Source organism: Girardinichthys multiradiatus, chromosome 10, assembly GCF_021462225.1.
Source record: "Girardinichthys multiradiatus isolate DD_20200921_A chromosome 10, DD_fGirMul_XY1, whole genome shotgun sequence".
Lineage (NCBI taxonomy): Eukaryota > Metazoa > Chordata > Actinopteri > Cyprinodontiformes > Goodeidae > Girardinichthys > Girardinichthys multiradiatus.
This window is the reverse complement of record NC_061803.1, coordinates 34,022,780-34,044,532: the sequence shown is the minus strand read 5'-3', so window position 1 is coordinate 34,044,532 and position 21,753 is coordinate 34,022,780. Positions and strand designations below refer to the sequence as shown.

The 21,753-nt window shown below is 39.8% G+C and overlaps 1 protein-coding gene across 3 annotated transcripts; it reads left to right on the top strand.

Annotated features, from left to right (window-relative positions):
* Positions 1-1,694: 1,694 nt before the first annotated feature.
* LOC124875467 (T-cell differentiation antigen CD6-like) lies at positions 1,695-13,920 on the top strand. Of its 3 annotated transcripts, XM_047377646.1 has the most exons (12): positions 1,695-1,788; positions 2,048-2,125; positions 4,541-4,822; positions 6,222-6,536; positions 8,152-8,202; positions 8,286-8,417; positions 9,655-9,771; positions 9,945-10,061; positions 10,250-10,321; positions 12,250-12,420; positions 12,683-12,790; positions 12,877-13,920. In XM_047377646.1, exons 1-12 carry the CDS (start codon positions 1,737-1,739, stop codon positions 12,909-12,911), a joined length of 1,530 nt encoding a protein of 509 aa, XP_047233602.1. In that variant the 5' UTR covers positions 1,695-1,736; the 3' UTR covers positions 12,912-13,920. The 3 variants fall into 3 exon arrangements, with proteins under 3 accessions (XP_047233602.1, XP_047233603.1, XP_047233604.1); XM_047377647.1 differs by lacking the exon at positions 9,945-10,061; XM_047377648.1 differs by lacking the exons at positions 9,945-10,061; positions 10,250-10,321.
* The last annotated feature ends 7,833 nt before the right edge of the window (positions 13,921-21,753 follow it).

The window sequence follows — 21,753 nt, the reverse complement described above, 5'->3', positions numbered from 1 at the left end:
TCCAGCGCCGCTCCCAAACACTTCAGCGGCTAAAGCACCAATCCCAAGCGCTTCAGCGGCTAAAGCGCCGCTCCCAAGGACTCCGGCGGTTTCTGCACCGCTCCCCATGACTCCAGTGGTTTCTGCACTGCTCCCCAGGACTACAGCATTTCTGCACCGCTCCCCAAGACTCCGGCAGTTTACGCACCGCTTTCCAGAGTGACTGTGGGTTCAAGTCTCCCGCATCGCAGCTGGCTGTGAGGCTTCCAGAGTCCAGGCCGGCTGACAAGATTACTGAACTCCAGCTAGTATTTCCTGAGTTTCGAGAGGGGTTTAAGGATCAACCGCCTCTCATCCAAGTAAATGGTTCCGAGAGGGGTTCAAGGATGAACTGCCTCTAGCCAAGCCTCCAAAGCCCAAGCAGGCTGCTAGACCTTCAGAGCCGCAGCCTGCAGCTAAGCTTCCAGAGCTGCAGCCTCCATCTAAGACTGGCTTTAGACTCGACTTGACCCAGACTCTCAGCCCAACTCCAAGTCTCCAGACTCTCAGCCCTACTCCAAGCCTCCTGTCTCCAGGCCTGACTCCAGGCCTTTTAGACCGTCCCGAGGGTTTTCTACGCTCTATGGCAGACTTCCAGCTCCGAGGGTCCTCTACTCTGCCCGGCCGACCTCCTGACCGGGGGTCCTCTAATCTGTTCGACCCCACTGGTCGTCCAGGTTACTGCCTGATCGCCGTCGGCCGCCTGACAGACAGCTCCTTTGCCGTCGGCCGCCTGACAGACAGCTCCTTTGCCGTCGGCCTACTGACAGACAGCTCCTTCGCCGTCGGCCTCCTGACAGACAGCTCCTTCGCCGCCAGCCTCCAGACCGTCAGCTCCTTCTGTTAGGTTTATTTATTCTTGCTGCATTCTTCTTCTAGTTTATTAGTTCTTAGACCCCTTCGTTGTTACTCGGTTGGTTATTCCCCGAGTCTAGCTTTTCCCCACGTCCTCTGGTTTTGTTCTTCCTAGAGGTTATTTCTATTTTTCCTTTCTAGCTTCTAGGTTTATTACCCTCAGGTTTGTTTTCATTTGTAGGTTATGTCTAGTTTAGTTTCTCCCATGCCTCAGTCTCACATTAGTTACTATAACAACCTATTTCCTCAGTTCCCTTCACCTGGCCTGCGCACCTGTTACCACTTCCATCTGATTACCTGCCTTCCTCCCTCATTGGTCCACACTCCAACTCCCTCTGTTTATTAACTGGTTTGTTTGCTACACTCCTTGCTGGTTCCTTATGTTTCTCACCTGTTGTCTTCCTTATGTCTCCTGGCTCCTTGTTGATGTTTGACAATTTCTGTAAGTCCTTCGATTATAATTATTAAAGAAGAGTGAAGATTAAATCGCACCATGTGGCTCCCAAGTGCTTGCTTGCATTTTGGTCCAAACCAATCTCGAACCGTGGCAATAAATGCTTTTAAGCAGATTTCACCACCTACTAATTCTGCAAATGTTCCTACAGTTCCTTTAATTCATTTACAATCAGATGTTTTTGTGGTTTTCTTCGTCATTATTATTTTAAATAATACATATATATATATATATATATATATATATATAATTCTTTCATGTACAGCTATGTTTAATATCAAAAGAGAGTCGGTGGTGAAACTTCAGATGTTTCACTTCCTGTTGTGACGTAGCAAGTGAGATGTTCCATCTGAGAGGCAGGCAGAAGGTCTGAGTTTAGCTGGAAGATTATCTCTGTTCTGTCACCAAAATGAAGCTGGTTCAGTTTATACTCATCAACCAGTTTGGCTTGCTCTGTCGAGGTAAATGCAACACTTTTCTATATTCACAAACTGTTTTTATGACCTTATTAAAAGCAGAACCTTTCTTTTCATGACTTCTGCTCCTTTGTCTTAGATAAAATATTAGTTTGAGCCTCAAAGTTAAGTTTGAGTCTTTTTAATTATTATTTTCTTTAGGATGACTCTTTCTGTAGACTAATATGATCTCAGCTCCTCTCCTTCTTCATGTTTTTTTTTTTTATTGGAAGTGAGACAGCTCTGATAATTTTAATTATTTCAGCTCTTCGGCATACTTCCACTCAAGCAACTGAGACAGCAGAGAGAAATAAAACAAAGAAACCTGAAGATGACTTCAGCAGTGAGTAAACATTTAATCTGCAGCTCTTCCACTTAGCAAATACTCAAACACACATCTGCTGTTACTGTCCTACTGTTTCAGTCCATAATCAGAAGAAGCACCATGCAGAGGTTGTGTAATGCTGCTGCAGTGACAGGATGTGGGACGACCTGTTTAGAAAATGCATTGGGTGGATTCTGCAGGTGCAAATCAAACTGAAAGAGCAGAAGATCCAACGCTCCTACGCAGGATGCTCTGCCCTTCAAACACGATGCTGTTTGTGAGACAAACAAGTTGAGCTGCAGCCACCGTTTCAGTCCACAAATCATTTTACCTGCAGAATTACAGGAAGGGAAACATGGCACTAAACAAAAGGAAGCAGAAATGCAAAGTCTAACAATGAACCTTAACACTGGAGAAGTTATTTTGCAGGGGTTAGTTTTACTTCAGACCTCAGTTTTCAGACTCGTGTCTTTAGGGAACAACCTGTCCTCTCTCGAGCCAACACACAAACTCTTGTCCACCAAATCTTCCTTTTAGACTTCACTGCAACACCTTTTTTTATCTGTATTTTCTATCTGGTGTTCCTAGAAAAGGTTATGCTCAGTTCAAACTGCTAAAAATCCAGCTGAGTGAATAACCGCAACAAGAGCTCCAAGACTGCAGTGTCTGTCTTTTACACTCAGGATGGGTTTTATATACTTTATAAACCTGTTAACTTATTTAGCAGAGTTGTTCTTATGAGATATCTGAACTCTTCTGGTGGTCAAAGTCTGTTATCAGAACATAAAGAGACCTCAGATTACCATCATGGCCCTCGCCTGAGGACTCCTGAGGACCACTGAGTGGATGGATTTTTTTTTAAATAGCCCAAAGTACATGTTTTATTTAGCATCTATCTGGGATTAAATCTTCTATCTCTTTACTCAGATTTTACATTAGTTTTGATTTGAATTATAGGATTAAATGAATTTGTTATTGCTTTATGTTTTATAACGGCCTTGACTTGGTCTCCTTGAGTAATATAGTTTTCTTTTTGATTCTTGTTAATTCACATAATTTTTTTAATGTATTTTACTTCATTGCTCATTGCTCATTTTTTGTCATGTATGTATGTATGTATGTATGTGTGTGTGTGTGTGTGTGTGTGTTCCTGTCTTGGCATCACAGTGAGAACCATTTTCCTGATTTCACCATCAAATTGAGGACCGTTTGTACCAAAGTGAGGACATTTTCCTGGTCCTCACGACCTATTTTGCTAACGGTTAGGTTTAGGACTAAGGTATGAATTGACTTTAGGTTAAGGTTAGGGTTAGGCATGCACTGGTAATTGTTAGGTTTAGGGTTTTCAGGGTTAGGGCATAGAAAGGGTTGAAAATGACTGAAAATCAATGGAAGTCAATGGGAGTCAACACATGGTCCTCACTACATATAGCAAAACAAGAGTGTGTGTGTGTGTGTGTGTGTGTGTATGTGTGTATGTATGTATGTATGTATGTGTATGTGTATGCACACACACACACATATACAGTCAGTCATCCATAGTGGGTCGCGGGGGGAGCTGGTGCCTATCTCCAGCAGTCTATGGGCGAGAGGCGGGGTACACCCTGGACAAGTCGCCAGTCCATCGCAGGGCAACATATATATACATATATCCATATATATATATATATATATATATAATATATATATATATATAATATATATATATATATTATGTATATGTTTGTGTGTGTGTATGTGTTATGTTGATTACCTGTTGTATCTCCACTGTATTTCCTCCACTGCAGTTCTGCTACTGACTTTATTACCATCAGCTCATTACATGTGCACTGCCAGATATTAATCGTCTCTGGTATCATATTTGTTTGTGTTTTGCAGGGTTGACTTGTAATTATTGAATAGATATAATACGACGAATAAATATATTTCCCAGTTGTTCCTTTTGCCTTTTTCTAGGGGAAACTAGATAAAACTGCATTTTATCTTTTAATGAATATTAACTGTTTTTTTAATAGCTTCCAGGCTTTAGAAGACTTTATTCTGCAGAAACTGCAGATTTATGTTTGTGTCTTTTAGATTTATTTGGCCTCTTTGACATCTTTTGATCAAGGGGTCTTCCTGCATTGTTTTTACTCCCTTGTCTGTCTCAAGGTCTTGGGTTTTAACGTGTTACATCCAAACCTCTGAACCACAAGCCTAATGCTCTTAATAACTTTACCTGCTCTGCAGATTTGCTGAGACTATTTAACACAATCATCAGTTTATCATGCAATGCTGATGACACTCAGTTCTTTGTTCCTATAAAACCTTTAGATTTGTTCCTGAATGTAAGGTTGATATTTTAGTATATTTTCAGTTTGGGCCTGCAGGTTATGAAGCCTTGGCAATCATTCTCCTCCTCATCCTCTGCTTTTTGTTTCTCTTTGTCTTCAGTGCAACCTTATGTTCATCAACTCGCTGCTAAATGCAGATGGACTCTCAAGATGCCTGGAAACAGGACAGAAGATGGGGTTCCACTCCCGCTGGAGTTTTCAGACACTTTGGCTGAACGGATCTGCCAGGATCTTAACTGCGGAAGAGCTCATAATGTCGAGAAAACCACGTTGCCTCCCAACAGTAGCTGCTACCATGGATGTTTGTACCAGAACCTGCGTCTGCAGAACTGCTCAGAGACTGTGGAGATGAGGTGCTCCGTTACCACTAAAGTGGTTTGTGGTATGGCTTTTGTGTAAAATATATATTTTTAAAAAGAATAAAAAAAAGTTGTGGTGTTCTTATCTTGAAAATAAGGTAGATTTCAGGAGGAGTTCAGTGGTGAGATTGCAGCCTTAAATTTGCTAAATGAAACAATTTGAAGTAGATGAGGAACTCTCGAGACTGTAAGGGAAGATTTAATGTTGCTTGTCAAGCACGTTGGTGGAGGGCTGATGATTTGGGTTGTTACTGTCATTGCAGTCATTGAGTTGACTATGCTGTATAAATGTTCTGTATGCCGATGAATACAGAGGAGTTTAAACACAAATCCCAAGAACACAGAGCTGTGCTAAAAGGCTTAGGCTCTGACATAAACCGTCGGCATCTACAGACATAAAGGTAATGAAGAGAAACTCTCAAAGTGCCTCAAAAGCTGTTTGTCGAGTATTCAGAAAACCTTTTAGAAAGAGCTCCAAGCTATTTTATACATCCAGAGACCCTTTCAAAGTGTATGGTATTAATTAAGGCAGGAAGACAGACCCGTTTCAATTATAGATGTTATAGATGCAGCCATGATTTGTTGGAACCGCCTGTAGGGCAACAGGTGTGGACAGCTTTCATCCAAAGAACCCACACAGCTGACACCAATGAAAGCAGTTAAAATATTCCCACATACGTTTTCACAGGACGCTGTCTTTTCATCACAGTTGTATTCTATGTGTCATCTGTCCATTTGTTTGGTTGTACTGTAAATCTCAGACCCAGTCTCTAAAACAATCCAGAACCTGGTGACCCTTTAATGTTCTTTACAAACTGTCAGGGATAGTGTAGCGAGGACCCCGGAATGCAGACGGACAGGCAGCATGACGGTAGGTAAATAAACTGATTTAATAAAGGAAACTTACTTCAGCAGTTGGTGGCAAAAACAGACATGGACAAGCAGGCAAGACAGGCTTGGCATAAACTTGACATGAGTCGTAACAACAACAGAGTGAAGTGATCCATAATGTTTCCGCGAGGAATGAACAGAACAGATGTGTGTGTGTATATATATATAGAACAAGAACAAGGTGAAAGGAGGAGACTAAATGCTAGGTGCAGGTGAAGTGAATGAAGATGATTGAAGACAGGAGAGAACAAACGTGGCTAGAGCAAAACAGAGACTCTTGAATACAAACTTAAACACAACTAGTAAACCATGAAACTAAAGCATCACCAGATCCAAACAACCTAACTTGACAAAACATGAACTAGAAGACAAAAATTAAAGCATGACCAGGAAAATAACAGAAGCATGATTCAAAACCTATCAAGAATAATAATAAGAACCCACAAATCATGAGACAATGTTTTACATAGATTGTTTTCAAGTGCTACCTTAGTTGTCTGCTTCTAACATCATGTTAATGTGGTTCCCCAGCTCATCAGTCCCTTCGGCTGTCAGGAGATACGGATCGCTGTGCCGGGCGGGTGGAAGTTTGGAAAAATGGGAAATGGGGAACGGTGTGTGATGACAGTTGGGATCTGAGAGATGCTGACGTGGTTTGTGCCCAGTTGGGCTGTGGGAAGGCTATTAGGGTGACGGGTCAGGGTGGATTGTTTCCTCCAGGGCGAGGACCGGTCCACCTAGACGAGCTGAACTGCACCGGGAATGAGGAGAACCTGTGGGCCTGTCCGGGTGTACAGAAAGAATCTGACTGTGGACACAAAGAGGATGCTGGTGTGGTGTGCTCAGGTCAGTCTCCATTAATTATCCTAGCTGATCTGTTTTATTGGACGTTTCTTTTGACCAAGGTACACATTCGGAGACAGGGTGAAGCTTGATGTCCCTTTTGGAGCCATTGTCAATGTTTTTTTTTTTTTGCGGCACTAGAGGCCTTTACTTTTTCATTTTTTTCGGACAGTAGGTAGACAGGAAAGAGGGCAAAGAGAGGGGGAGACATTTGGCCAAGGTCGCTGGGTCCGGGACAGCCGCATTGAGAACTATAGCCTCTGCACATGGTCGTGCGCTTAATCCCTACAACACCAGCGCCGTGCCCCCTTGTCGATGTTTTGATGTTGTTTATTTCTAGAAGATGCAATCAATTTTTTTTATATAATAAACAGGAAGTGAAAAAATGAATGAAGAATGAATGAAGAATAAAAATACAGAAAAATAATATAAATGACCAAAAGTCAAGTTATTTGTGTGATTCTACTTACAACCATGCATCCAGACTCATGTTCTTGAGGTGAGGAATCGGGCATTATTTCATGCAAATGAAACATACCTGATCAGGAGACATTTTAGAAGTTTGCTTCAAGTTGCTTCCATGTAGATGGAAAACATGCCATGGTCCATATCAGCCTCAGCTCTGGTAGCAACAACAAGCAATGAAGACTGGGAGGCGAATTCACAAAGCAATTCTTTTATTTCAGTGAAAATATGAGGATGTAATCAATGTCAGCACAGATATTTGAACTTTTTACCTACAGTTGATGGTCCTTGTTCTCTGAACCAATCATCTTATGATCTGCAGTGGCCCACTAAAAACATCCACCTCACTTGTTGATGTAGAAACACCATCCTGAACAAGATTCTTCTGAAACACTCAAAGGTTTTTCTAAAGATTTGACAAGTACCCGTTTCTTGTCAGAATGATGTATTTAAACAGTGATGCAGCGGTTGTTTATGGCAGAAGGTGCAAATCGCTGCACCTGTTGGACTTCAAGAGCATGTTCCTGTCTTCATGTTCAGCTCAATCTGCATCATGAACACAGGACAGAAATTAACCAGAGTTGCTCAATTTAACACTTACTTTGAATATAGGGATGCGTTGATCATTTACAATGATTGCAATATTTATATAAGCACATTTCACCTGGAGGAGACCTTGGAGCAGATCTAGAACTTTCAGGACAGGCTACGTATCTCTCTTCTGGAGTAGGAACACCTACTATGATCCTCCAAGAGCAGTTAGAAAATGTGCCCCTGAACTGGTTAGTGACCTGAGCTCAATGGATGGATGGAGAAATGAATGAATGGTTTTGGAAGGGTTAACATTTCTAAACAAAGACAGATACTAACTAACTTTAGATTTATTTTATTATTAATAAAAAAGAAGAAAACCGATTTCACTAAAGTGTATTTTTTATTTTTGCTTGGTATTGATATTTGAAGCAATTATATAATAGTAAGTATTAAGTAATTATATGAGCTAATATGGTATACATAACATAATTATTTTTGAGTAATTTGTACTTATTTCCACTGCACACTTTGGGCCTGTCTTTGCATCCTTTAAGTTCTACATTTATTAGTTTTGTTTTTTTCACTCATTCAGCCTAAAAGCTGCCTGTTTTTCTTGCAGGATCTTTGATGTTTTCTGCCACCACAGCAGGTGTGACTGTGGTGACAACAGGTAAACAGTTAAGGGTATAATTTGGAATATGAGGTGAATCTGTGAGCCTTTTCATTTATTTGATGTTTGTCTGTTTGTCCCAGCTCTCACCACTCCCAGTTCTCCTGCTGCCGTTCCATCTCCAGAACTTCTCAGCATCATGGTTCTGTCTCTTGCAGTGCTTGTACTTTTCATCCTGAACGTGGTTCTCTGCCTTCTTTACAGACGTCAACATGGTTAGTTCCCATCTCTTCAGCAAGTAAACAGGTTTCTCTGCATTCATCTGCAGCAGGATCTGTTTTAAAATCTGTAGGAAAAAAGGTCAGTGAATCTCAGCAGTAAAGTTAGTTTGAGCATAATTAAGAAAGTGGAGACGGGTATAGTTAACAGAGGAGATGTTGGTTTGAACGACCAACTGAACACAACGGTGCTGACGATGAGGAGATACTAAAGATGATCCAAACATTTAAGAAGCATCGATTCTAAAATACTGACTGATAAAGATCACAAGTAGAAAAAGGAGGAATAAATAATTGTAATAAATTAAGATAAAATCAAAAAACAATCAGAAAAATTGTAATATTTAAAATCCATATGACATGAAACTAAAAGTGCAATAAAAAACTGATTGAATTAGGATTAGGTGAAAAAAGGATCAACAAACCTTAATTAATAAAATTCAGTTAAAGTCAAACATAAACTAAAAGTTTGCTTTTAAAACCATCAGTGGTCTCTGCTGTCTTTAAATCTGCAGCAACGTTGTTCCACTGACCAGAATAAAGCTCAGCTGTGGGCTTTTGTTCTTATGTTGGATGTTATCAGAAGACCTGAGGAATCTGATTGGCTCTGATATTAAAAGCAGATCTGATAACCATGTTGGGCTAAAAGCTTTAAGTAATTGTATTCATTTTAGAATAAAATCTAGAACATACAGGTAGTAAAAGCAGAGACTTTAAAACTGGAGAAATGTCAGCTTTGTCTCTAGCCTTCATCAGCATTCATACAGCAGAGTTTTGCAGAAGTTGCAGAGAGGCTGGATAGTTTTTAGAAAAGCCTGAAAGTCGAGCATTACAATAATCTATTCTGCCGGTTCTAACAGCGTGTGTTAAAGGTTCTGCATGAACTCTGGCAATGTTCTTCAAGTAATACAAAGCATTTTTGGTAACATTCTTTCATTTGAGTTAAAAGAAGTATAATCAAATACTTCTGTTGCAGAAAATTCTTTGTCCTTTGTGACTTAATATTGAAAAATAAAATCTAAAAGTGCACCAGTGGGCTGTTGGTTATCAGGAGACACAGCAATATAAATCTGTGTTATCAGCATAGCTGTGAATATTAATGCCTCCTCTCCTGATGATCTGTGTAAGTTCTTGTTTTAGGCTGATCTTCAGACCTACTGAAGGCTGGGATTGCCATAAATAGCTGTTTAAGTGATTTTTCTAAAATCTAGTTTGTCTTGTTTAATGTGTGCAGTGTACTTACTGCAGCAGACTCACTCCAACCAGAGAGCTTCTACCGAGCATCCTCAGAACCACTACAAGGAGAACCTGAACCTGGAAGAACTCACTCCCATCCCGCCGCAGACAGACGGTGAGTCTTTAAACAGCTCCGTCCAACAGCTGCTTTAAATACTATTAATTTCTATGCTTTCCTTCATGAAAACCTATTTTTAATCTTGCACAGTGATGGGATTGTTCCTGTCTTGTGTGGCATGCACTCATATCATCGAGTCATTTTATTTTGTGTGTTTTTGTCTCAAAAAGTCCCCTCCAGGATTCTTTGGACCCAGATTAGTAGTGTTGACAGCACGTCAGTAGATACAGACTATGAGCAGTATGACCTGAGCAATGACCCGTCTATCAGTTTATCCACCTTTCGGAGTGAGCTACTTTCCTTTTTCTTGCTCTGCTTTTGTCTCTCGACATTTGCTTCTTGTGCATTCTGTCTTTTTTTTTGCGGTTGAAGCTGCTCTGTGCAGTTTGTTTTCAGGCTCTGCAGATTGATACATGTTACACCAAAACTCCGCTGAAGGCTTTCAAATTAGGTTGATGCACCGTGCTGTTTGCAGATTCTCAGAGATACCAAACAGACTTCAATCCTTCAGTGAAGCCTTCTGCTCTCAGCAGCTTTGATGAAGATGGTGAGTCACTTTAAGTCTGCAGAGATGCAGCAGTGTGCACATCTCAAACATGCTGGTTGATACATCAACCTCTGCTACAGCAGTCAGAAGATCAGTTTTACTGATTAGGTTTTATTCTGTATGGAAAGAAGAAAAAGGCACAGAGATAAAACAAAATGAAGATCACAAAACTTGTAAGACATTTTTGTCTTTGGATCTCTAATCATTCATTTTTCTGTTTTTATGCATAACATTAAATATTCATTTTATTTGAGAATAAATTAAATAAATCAATAAAAAAACACAACAAAAAAAACAAAAATGAAGGACCTGAAACGTCACACTCCAACGGATAATTATTTATAAATGTGATCATTTGAATACAATTAGGAATGTATATATTCTGCACAATGTTTTATTTATTAAGGCAATGCTTTGGATACTTAAAAAAATAAATGGACATATATCTATAGATATATATGTATGTATGTGTGTGTGTGTATATATATATATATATATATATATATACCATATGTGTATATATGTGTATATATATATATATATATATATATATATGTATATGTGTGTATGTATAAAATGTCTATAACTGCACTAGCCCCACCCACAGTGTTTGAGGCTAAAACACGGGACAATGAAATGATTGAAAAAGTTCTGTTTGCTTTTAATCTACAATGAATTCACATTTTACTTATTCATTTGGACATTAATTATTTATTAGGAATTTTTACAAATTATTGCAATATTTATTTATTCTATGAATGTATTTTCAGTTTTATTTAAATTAGCATACATACAAATATTCATTAAATGACATTTATTTGTTGAGTTTTGGCCATTTTGGCCCTCAATAACCCAGAGGCTGGCGCATGCTTTTGATGAAAAGCTGCAGGAGTGATCTGCAGCTCTGGATGGAAACCCTGAGAGAGCAAAACAAAAACATTTTTACCTCCTGATTCACTTAACTTTACATTCCTGTAAAGGAAATGTAAGAAGAACGTCTTTTTATAAGGGCCCAAAAGACGCTTCCTGTCTGGATTTCAGATTGTGATTGGCTACAGAAGCACTGAGTGTGCTGATTGGCTGATGTCCAACAGGGATGAGCCTGATTGAAGATCAGTTTTTTTTGTTTTTTTTTACCAGTTAAAATGTTAAAGTTGAATCAGCTTCTCTATGTGGATGGAAGAGTTGAGAACTGATTTAAACCTGCTGAGGGTTTTTCTGATCCGTCGGTTCTGTTATCTAATATGTGGCAACACAAAATAGTCAGTCATTTTCTACCGCTTATTCCATAGTGGGTCACGGGAGAGCTGGTGCCTATCTCCAGCAGTCTATGGGCGAAAGGCGGGGTACACCCTGGACAGGTCGCCAGTCCATTAATTGGAATGTATGTGTTGTGACTTGGCGCTATATAAATAAACTGAATTGAATTGAATTTCTTTCTGCTTATTAGAGGTCAGATCATGAAGGTAACAGATATAGGAGGAAAAACCAGAAATTCCACTCCTCAGTAACACATTCTCCTGGTGGAGCTTTTCCTGGAGGATCCCAAGACGTTCCCAGCCTGAAATGATGTATAGTCTTTCCACAGAGTTTTGTTTTTGCCCCCTGGTCTCCTCCCAGTGGGGCATGCCAGGAAACACTCTAAAAGGAGGTGTCCAGGATCATCCAGATCAGAGGAACCTCCTCAGCTGACTCTGACATTTGAGCTCTAGTTGCAGCTTCTCCTGGATGATGGGACTTCCTTTGCTTCTTAAATAGTCCAATTTTATTAATGATCAACCCAACTGCAGAAACCCTGCTTTACCTTCATCCAAAGACTCGTTTTAGTTTTAAAACCATAATTTGTTGAGCTTGAAAACTCTACAGGGCCCCCTTGTGGCAAAATACATTTAGAACTTTTCTTTAGATTTTTCTTCTTTATCTTCTAGGTTCTGGACCTCAAAACGCACACATTGGAGCTTTTAAAAACTATAACAAAGGAGCCGCGGATCCTCAGTACAGCAGAGTGTCAAATATCTCAGAGGATTCTTTCGAAATCTCCAGTACCTCCTCTGAAGACTACGAAAATGTAAATCCCAGTCATGTCACGGACATTCCAGGTACGCCTAAATTTGTTCTACCACCAGATTATTTGTGAATATCCTGATTAATAATCTTTGGATGAAAGTTAAAATGTAATATTTATTAGTATATTTTAGTTTATATCCCTTAAGTAATGTTTTGTAAAGAAGGTTTTACAGCCATAAAGGTGAAAATTTGTTAAAATAAAATTGCCTAATATTTTAATTCATTTTATTCCACTGAGCGATCTGTGAGGGGTTTTGGCTGTGAAGAAATTCATAACGACTAAACTATTTTCAGGTACCTCACAACTGGCAGAACCAGGCCATAACCAGGCAGCTGTAGGCCCTTCACTGTACACCAACACTCGTTTTCAGTTTGGACAAGAAGGAAAGGAGCAGAGTTCAGGTAAACGTCACCTGAGAGACGTCACACATGCAGGACCAACAGATTCCTGATGTTTCTAACATTTCCCTCTGATGTCTGAACTTTAGATGATGATGATTACTGCCCTGTGAGCCCAGACTGAAAATCTTCATCTGATGATGAGGTCACTTGGCAACACATCAAGGAAACGCTGCCCCGCTCACAGAGACAGAGAAAAAACCCTAAAACTGCCAATCCTTGAATCTGATGGTTTGAAGATGTTGAGCTGTGAGCAAAAACACTGAAGAACATTTATTGGTTACAATTCAGCTTTTTAACAAGAAGCTGCCATAATGACATTTTTAAAAACATGATCATTTTCAGATATTACTGATCTTTGAGAACAATTTACAAATTCATGCTCCCTGAGTGGAACAAGATGAAACGATCTTTAAGCTGTTTAGACCAGAAATTAGATCAAATTTCTTCCGAAAGGAGCAAACTAAGATGGTGTGATGGATGAAAGGAGATTTTGTCGCAAAATGCTGTGTTCTGCAAACTGAGTGTGGTCATTCTGTCAGGAGGAGGATCCAATCAGTAAAAAAAAAAGGTAAAAAAACAAGTACACCCTCATTCAGCTGTAAGTTTTAAAGATAGGACACGATGAAACAGATCTGATCATTATATATTCTTCAGTTTCCACAGTGTCATTATTTATCAAGCAAAGATGATGCAAGAATGGAAAAGCTGGGTGTGAAAAACTAAGTACACCCTTCCTGCTGCCACATGATTTATGATGAAAAGTATCAGCCAGGTGCTGCTGTAGTGGTTGCAGAATGGTTGAATATGGGTTTAATAATAATCACCGATGAGGGATCAGGATCTGCAAAGGTTTATTCCTGCACAGTAGCAGTTGACACACTTAATTTGACAGGGAAAATCTGAGACAAACGTAAAAGTAACAGGGTTTTCTTCCACCCCATCAAATTCACAGTAAGGCTTAAAACTAATTTAGTAACAGTTTAACATTAACAATGTCAAGGGACATCTGTGCGGCTGCCACAGTAATGGGGGCACTGTGCCGGTCCGTTGTGGTGAAGAGAGAGCTGAGCTGAAAAGTGAAGCTCTCGATTTACCAGTCAGTCTACGTTCCTACCCTCACCTATGCCTCACCTATGGCCATGAACTTTGGATCATGCCCAAAAGAACGAGATCCCGGATACAGGCGGCTGAAATGAGCTTCCTCCGTAGGGTGACCGGGTACTCCCTTAGAGATAGGGTGAGGAGCTCGACCATCCGGGAGGGGCTCGGAGTAGAGCCGCTACTCCTCCACATAGAGAGGAACCAGTTGAGGTGGCTCAGGCATCTATACCGGATGCCTCCTGGACGCCTTCCTCGGGAGGAGGCCCAGGGGACGGCCCAGGACACGCTGGAGGGACTATGTGTCTCAGCTGGCCTGGGAATGCCTTGGGCTCCACCCGGAGGAGCTGGAGGAGGTGTCTGGGGAGAGGGACGTCTGGGTGTCTCTGCTGAGTCTGCTGCCCCCGCGACCCGGTCCCGGATAAAGCGGAAAATGACGAGTATAATGTCAAGGTAGAAAGGCAACAGCAATTAACTTATAAGCAACTGTTGCTGCTCATCAATCTGGAAATAGTTAGAAGGTAATCTGCAAACTCTCTGAAGTCCATCATTCTACAGAGAGATTATTCTCAAGGTAAAAACTTCTCAGACAGCTGCCAAGTTTCCCAGGAGTGGACATCCCAGCAGATTCAGCCCAAGGTCAGAGCATAAAGTTCAGAGAAATGACCAAAAGCCCCAGAGCTCCATCTCAGACTCTACAGGCCTCAGCAGGTTGAAGGTCATGACAGGACAATTACAAAACACTGAACCTTTACAGTTGTTTGGAAGGGTTGAAGAAGAAAGCCTTTTCTCTCTAAAAACAATATGGCAGCAGGACGGAGGTTTGCAAAGCTGCATCTGAATGAAGAACCAGACTTCTGGAACATATTTCTTTGGATCGAAGTAGAGATGTTTGACCATAAAGCACATTCCAATGTTTGGGCAATTCCAAACACAGTATATCAGCGCAAATACCTTACATCAGCTGTCAAGCACAGTGGTGGAGGGATGATGGTTTGGGCTTGTTTTCCACTCATAGCTTTTTCATTGTGGGTCCATCTCTGTTAAATAAACAATTACTTTATGGAATCTGATAAGTGTTTTAGGATTTTTGAGGTTATACTGAAATAATTTTAGAATCTGGTTTTTATAGTGATGGTATTTAAAGTAATTATTTTTTGGTTTTGAAGGAAGGTCACAGTAACTTCAACTGAAACTGACAGCTGATCTGTCAATGTAGACATTATTGTCGGTAATTTTACTTTTGATGTTCGGCAGCAAAGCACATTAATATAATAACTTGTGTATATATATTCCACTGGTGTGCTGCATATGTACAGTCAAACTGATGAGCTTAAGCTCTATCTCCGTAACTGTGATTATCCCTTCATGGTGCAAATCAAACTTGTGAAGCTATTAAAATATTTTTCTGTAACATCTGACTTTGCCTTTATGGATTCTGGTTTTGTTAGTAGCTGTTTGCCATTAAGTCGTAATGTCGTTCTGTCAGTGGGGTTAAAAAGCTTCAGCTTTTATTTACAGATTTTTAAGTCTTAATCCTGACAGCAACGTTATGATCATGAGACTAAAGCAGATAGATAATATTTATGATTAACCCTGACTTGTAATAACTGCATCAAGCCTGCAGCTCATTAACAACAAAGATTTTTAGTTTTCCTCTGGGTTGCTTCTCCAGGAACCAACAGACGTTTTTAAGGTCTGCAACAGTCACATTTATCAATAAATGAACTCACTGGAAAAATCTCACGCCTCTAAATTCAGAAGATGGATGATTCTACATTATAAACAAATTATCTGCAGGTTGGTATATGTTCGGCTTGGTTGTTAAACTTGGCTGTGCTGTTCTGCACCTTCATTTTACAGAGCTTCTCTGACTGAAAAAAATTAGGTTTACCAGGAGGTGGCGCTAAAAGATTGCAAATCCCTGTAAATTTAAGCAGCTGAGCGTAAAAATATTTATTTCTGTACAAATTAGAGAAACTTATTTGACCTGTGAGATGTTTGACGAACATGTCGGAATACAGAACCATGAGGTTTCAACATGAATCATCAGACCTACTGCAGCAGCTGCAGAGATCAAACCTCCAGCTCCCACCACATTTTGGCCCTACTGGTAAGGATAAGTGAAAAGATTTAAAATAATTTCAAATGGTATTACAGCAGAATAATTTCACACTTGAAATGTTTGATTACAAAACATCTTTTTATTTGGGGGATAAATATTTCTTAAGAAATCACTCACAGCACTGAGTCTTGTCTTTTAACATTCCCCAAGATTGGATCATACAGAGAGAGAGAGAGAGAGATCTTTGACCATTCCTCTCTAGATGGTCCAGATTCCTGGTTCCTTTCTGATGCTCTCCTCTCTTCGGGTTCTCTACAAGATTAGGTCTGAGGAATGAGATGGCGAGGAAAAAGGTTGATTTTGTTTCTACTGAATCATCTGTGTTGATGTGACTAGATGTTCTGGATCATTATCTTGCTAAAAGACCCAATGATGACCCATTTTAGTTTTCTGCCAGAGAAAACCAGATTTTCATTTAACATCTCCTGTTGCTTCACAGATTTCATCATGCCATAAACTCTAACAAGGTCCCAGGGTCTTTGGAAGCGAAAATGATCTACAGCATCACGGGTTCACTGTACTTAACGTTGGGCAGGAAGTGCTTTTCCACACATTCATCCTTAGTTTTACAGCCAACGTTATGTGTTTGTAGATGAGTCTGAGGCAACCAAAGTTCACAGGTCCAGTTAAAGTTCCAGCTGAGTTTAATAAACTCCACATATTTACATTTGTGATGGTACAACAGAAAATATTATTTCCAGGTATGTCTCCCAAACAACCAGTTGGTCTGCAGATAGCATTTAATTGTTGTCATGGAGACGTGGAGACCCCATGATCCCACTCGCTGCTGCAGGTCTCTGACAGTGAGCTCTGGAGATGTTTTCCCTCCCTTCCCATCCTCCTGACTCGGTTTGGTGGAAGATAAACTCGCGTCCTCGTCCAGCCTGGTTTGTCTCAGTTCCAGCTGGTTTCAACAGTTTAATTATTACTTTGACTGTAGCTGTGGGACAGTTTAGACCAAAAGATGTTTTGTTTTAGACATTGTTTGATTTATGAAGGTTAAAACATGATTTATTTATACCCCATGAAATAAAAAAGGAAAATAAAAAATAAATCATGGATTGTTATTTAAAAGTTCCTTGAAACTTTGAATAATTTCTGAAACATAATGTTTAATTAAAACAAATTCTTCAGTTGCATTTATTTTAGAGAAATTATTCAGGGTGGCGACAATTGTGGCACCTTTGATGTAGTTAAAAAGTAATTATTTTATATTTATTTTTTCATATTCTCAATTTCATATTTTCGATATTCTCAGACTAAAGGTTGGATTTTCATCAAATTTACAGCATAAGATTATGATATAAAAGATGAATGCATTTTAATATTTGAATGTGATTTCAAGATAATATGTTTGAGTTATTTTCACTGATCAAAAACTTGACTGAAAAATGTCATTATCAGCTACCTGATAGTTTGTGTCTCAGTGGAGTCATGTCTATTAGAGGGCTTTAATTATAAAGTAATATTAACTCAGCTAACACAAAGGCCTTCAGAGAAATGAATTAATGTCCTCACCAGTTGTGTTTAGCAAAAAACTTGAACCCATTTTCAGAGTGATGATGGAGTCCTGCTGCATGAAGGACAGAGCAACATTTTGACCTTTTATTCCTGTCTTACAAACTGAGAAGACATCCCACATTCTTTTTTTCAGAAGTTAAAAATTGAACAACAGATGGACGTCCATCCTGTGACTGTGAAGTTATCCATGAAGGATCTTGGATTAGCAGCTCTGTTTACAGCAACCTCTTAAGGTGAAACACAGGTGACCTGTCACCTTTCTAGTGGCTTCTCCCAACAAGGATAATCTGGAGAAACCATCTAAAAGTATGGGATCTCTGTGGATAACAAGGAGAAAATATCCAAACAGTAACTGAAAAATGGGGATGAACATTCTGTGGGGTGAACATTCAGAGAGTTGCAGCATCTAAATTTAGCTGGGCCTAATAGAGAACATGCTGATGTATTAAATTAGCTGATTTTTGGAGCAATGCTGTTTGAAAAAATGAACAAACAGATTATTAGGTTGGTTAAATATATTTTGAGAAAGATCGAGCAACTTCCAACAAAGCAATACATAAAATGTCAAATTAGAAGCTACACACCCAAGAAAAATGTACAAAGAGCAATGGATGTTTGTTTGTGTGTATCATGCTGATTACTTGACTGTATTTTGTGATGTACCGAGTTTTTAAAAATAATTTTTTGCTCTGCTGCCTCTTGACTGGTTTTTATTTGCAAGTTTTGTTGTGTGATATTTGTCTGTACCTAATTTTAGCAGCTGGGTTGAAGTAGAGTGTTAATAGAGTGGACCTTCCATGCTGCTTTGGTTTAGGAGATGGTTTTGTTAGAAAAACGATGGGCTTGCTGATGATGAGGCCTTGCTGTGAAGTCAGTGACTCTGCAGGTATAATTGGGTCAGTTTTTACAGGCATGCCATGATTAACTGAATTAGTCCGGTTTGGATTATAACTGGGTGTGAATTGATGAATAATGTGTTTCCTTTTTAAATTAGCCAGCAACATGGTGACCCCTTGGTGTCTAACATGTCTGACACAAACATGCTCTTTGTTCCACAGTTTGTTTAAAGATGGACAGAAAATATTAGGACTCTAATATAGTGCATGTCTATCACCTGTCTAAATTTGTGGTTTTTCAGCTGAAAGACGAAGATGAGGAGAAGGATGGGTGTTGGATTGATGGGGTGGCGGATGGAGGGTGAAGCTAAGCAGACGTTAAACATAAAACCTTTCCTGAAGAATCACAGGTTTGGCTTTGAGATTCTGTCCAGAGATCTGCATACAGATGATGAATCAAACGAAAGAGCAAATTTGATCAGAAAGGATGTAGCACTATTCCTCACAGACCCTACTCACACACGGATCAAGCTGAACTTTAGAGCCCCGATTTACAGTCCTGATCAACATCAAGGGAAGAGGTTCAGCTCACTGTATTTCAAGCAGGATTATAGGAGATCAGGCCTCTGTTTTTGTTTTATTCATTAAATCAGTTACACATAGAGGATTACTCCTCTGTAAGTCTGTGAGGAGCTTAAAGTTGTTCCTCAGCAGCTCTTGAACGTTTGAACTCAGTTTGGAGCAGCGAGGTTAGAGAGTGCAGCATGATTTAGAGAGCTTCTAGCTCCTGATCCAGCCATCATTTCTTTGTTTTTCTCCCTGATTCTTTAAAGTGGTCTTCAGCAACAGTCCTCCATGCTTTCTGAAGGACCTTCAGAGATGTTCTTCAGACTTTAGCTGTTTTTTTTTATGTTGTTGTAACTCCAGACTGATTGCTGAAGAAACATCATAGTAAACTCATCTATTTGGAGCCTCAGGTGGCTTTACACCTGAAACAAAGTCCTCTGAAGCAGTGCTCTGCAATGAAAGAGCTGATTATTCTCTCCTCATTAAGTCACTTTCAATGCTGCTGATCTAGAACCAACATCAGGAGCCTAGGGCTCTGATCTGATTCACGTTTAAATTGTCTGGTTTGTCATATGTCGGTGGACTGCTCTCAGTGGTCCCAGAGATGCTCTGATTGACTCACTTCCTGTTTCAGGAGGAGCAAACAATCTTTCTGACATCAGCATTGAACTTCAGATATCAAAGTTCTTGTAAATTTCCAGCTTTGCTCACAGCAATGGTCAGAACCTCCAATGGACTATTATTTGGGCTTGAATGGAGATATGAATGGTAGCTTCAGTCATTAAGGGCTTTAAGAGGTGCCAAATAGTAAATGTACTAAAAAAAAGCTTCTTTCAGAGAATAAAAATGTATTTATTGTTAGACAATAGGTCATTCTGAATCCCATCCCTCCTCCACATATCCAAGGTTGGGTCAGATAGAACCCCAGATCCTAGTAAAAGTAGGATAAAACTCTGTAACAATCAGCTGAGGATTGTACTTTTCTTACTGGATGGTGGGTTCAGAGGACTGATTAGAGATCAGCTGTTTGAAGCTCAAAAACTCTGATGAGCTGTGACTACAAGCCAGAAAAAGATCAGATCGTCTCTGTCTCCAATCAGCTCCACTTGTCACACTCAGTTTGACTTGAAAGCTGTTTTACTTTCCTCTTTGACTGCTCAGTGATTCTGTTGGTTTAATTTTAGAATTTTTGATCCCTCTGTCCATTTCCTGAGATGCTCTTCCTTTAATTTTGTTCTGGTTGCCAAAAGTATGTCTGGTTTTCATTCTCAGAATAAAAACTAATTTGTTTTCTGTCAGACCTGTGTTGGTTCTGGGTTTTGTTCCTTTTTTTTTTTTTGCAAAGCCAAGTTTGGTTTTGGATCATTAATCATGTTTCCTGATTCCCTAAATATTCGCCTTCCTTCATGTTTGGGTTTAAATAAATAAGTATGGCTTTTTATGCCATGTGTCTCCTAACCGTCAGCCTGCAGCACATTTAAATTGATCTGCTCTAATACTTGTTAATGGAGGCAGGCAGAAGGATTTCACAGATGCTGAAAGGTGTAAAAAACCTTCAGTAAAGTATTAGTTCTCAGTAACATCCTGCATGTGCAAAAATAAAAGTTCTGCAATTAAAAGTTTTTGAAAAATCCTAAAACACCATTGCCAAAATCAAGAAAGAACTTCTAGGTCTATTCTGCACCTCTTCTCTGGCTCCAGCCCTTCAGCAGGTCTCTCCTAAAATGAAGAGGAAAGCACCAGTACTGGCAAGGGGGAAATGGTTTGGCAGGCTTTGGGTACTTACTCCAGGGACAGAGTGCTAGGTTCTGCCTTTCCCCCAGCCATGACAGGTTCATCCTATTGTTTGCTGCCGCCACTGCTGTCTTGTTGGTCTCCCAACCCCTGCCTCCAGGGTGGGAAGAAGTGTCCCCCATAAATGCCTGTCTTTGCCATCAGTCATGGGTTTTTGCCAGCCTGGTGAACCGCATGAGGTAAAAAGGGAAAGACATGCATTTCACATTAAAAGCATGCAAATAAAACCAAATAAAACACAAACATACAACAAATTACACAGTTTCTTGCTGTGACACACACTCACTGACTTTGTCAAACTTATCAAAAAGACATGATTTTGTTATAGAGCTAAAGGCAAAAATTATTTGGATTTCGCTTTTTCCTTTCGTACTTCTTTGAACTTAATCATGGTTCATCACATTACAACTACAGAATAGATTTTCACACCTGTGCAAAGAAAGGGAAATAATTCATGGTTAGGAAGACAAATCTGAAAAAAAATTGCCATTTCTTTTTTTCTTTCCTGCTGCTGCTCTTATTTCTCTATCAGCTTTGAACATCTACAGACTGACATTTTTGTGAAGCAGGTCAGGCTCAGTCAGATTGGATGGAGAAGGTCTGTGAAACATCAGTTTTCATGTCTTGCCACAGATTCTCTGTTTGATTTAGGTCTGGACTTTGAGAAGGCCATTCTAACACATGAATGTACTTTTATCTAAACGATGTCTTTGTAGCACTGGCTGTATGTTTAGGGTCACTGTCTTGCTAAAAGGAAAACTTCCATCTCAGTCTCAAGTCTTCTGCAGCCTCAAACAGGATTTCTTCCAGGACTGTCCTGGATTTAGCTTCATCCATCTTCCTATCAACTCAACCTGCTTCTCTGTTTCTGCTGAAGAAAAGCATCCCCACAGCATTATGCTGCCACCACCATGTTTCACTGTTGGAATGAGGGGGATGTGGAGTGATGATTTTTCACCCCATATAGTATTTTGCGTAGGGAGACTTCTGGCGGCTATTGGTTGGGCTAGATTTAATTTGAG

Excerpts from the sequence above, each read along its gene's own strand:
- LOC124875467 (XM_047377646.1), top strand. The coding sequence starts at position 1,737 with ATGAAGCTGGTTCAGTTTATACTCATCAACCAGTTTGGCTTGCTCTGT. Across the intron at positions 9,772-9,944 it reads CATCCCGCCGCAGACAGACG|TCCCCTCCAGGATTCTTTGG; the intron begins GTGAGTCTTTAA and ends TGTCTCAAAAAG. Across the intron at positions 12,421-12,682 it reads TCATGTCACGGACATTCCAG|GTACCTCACAACTGGCAGAA; the intron begins GTACGCCTAAAT and ends AACTATTTTCAG.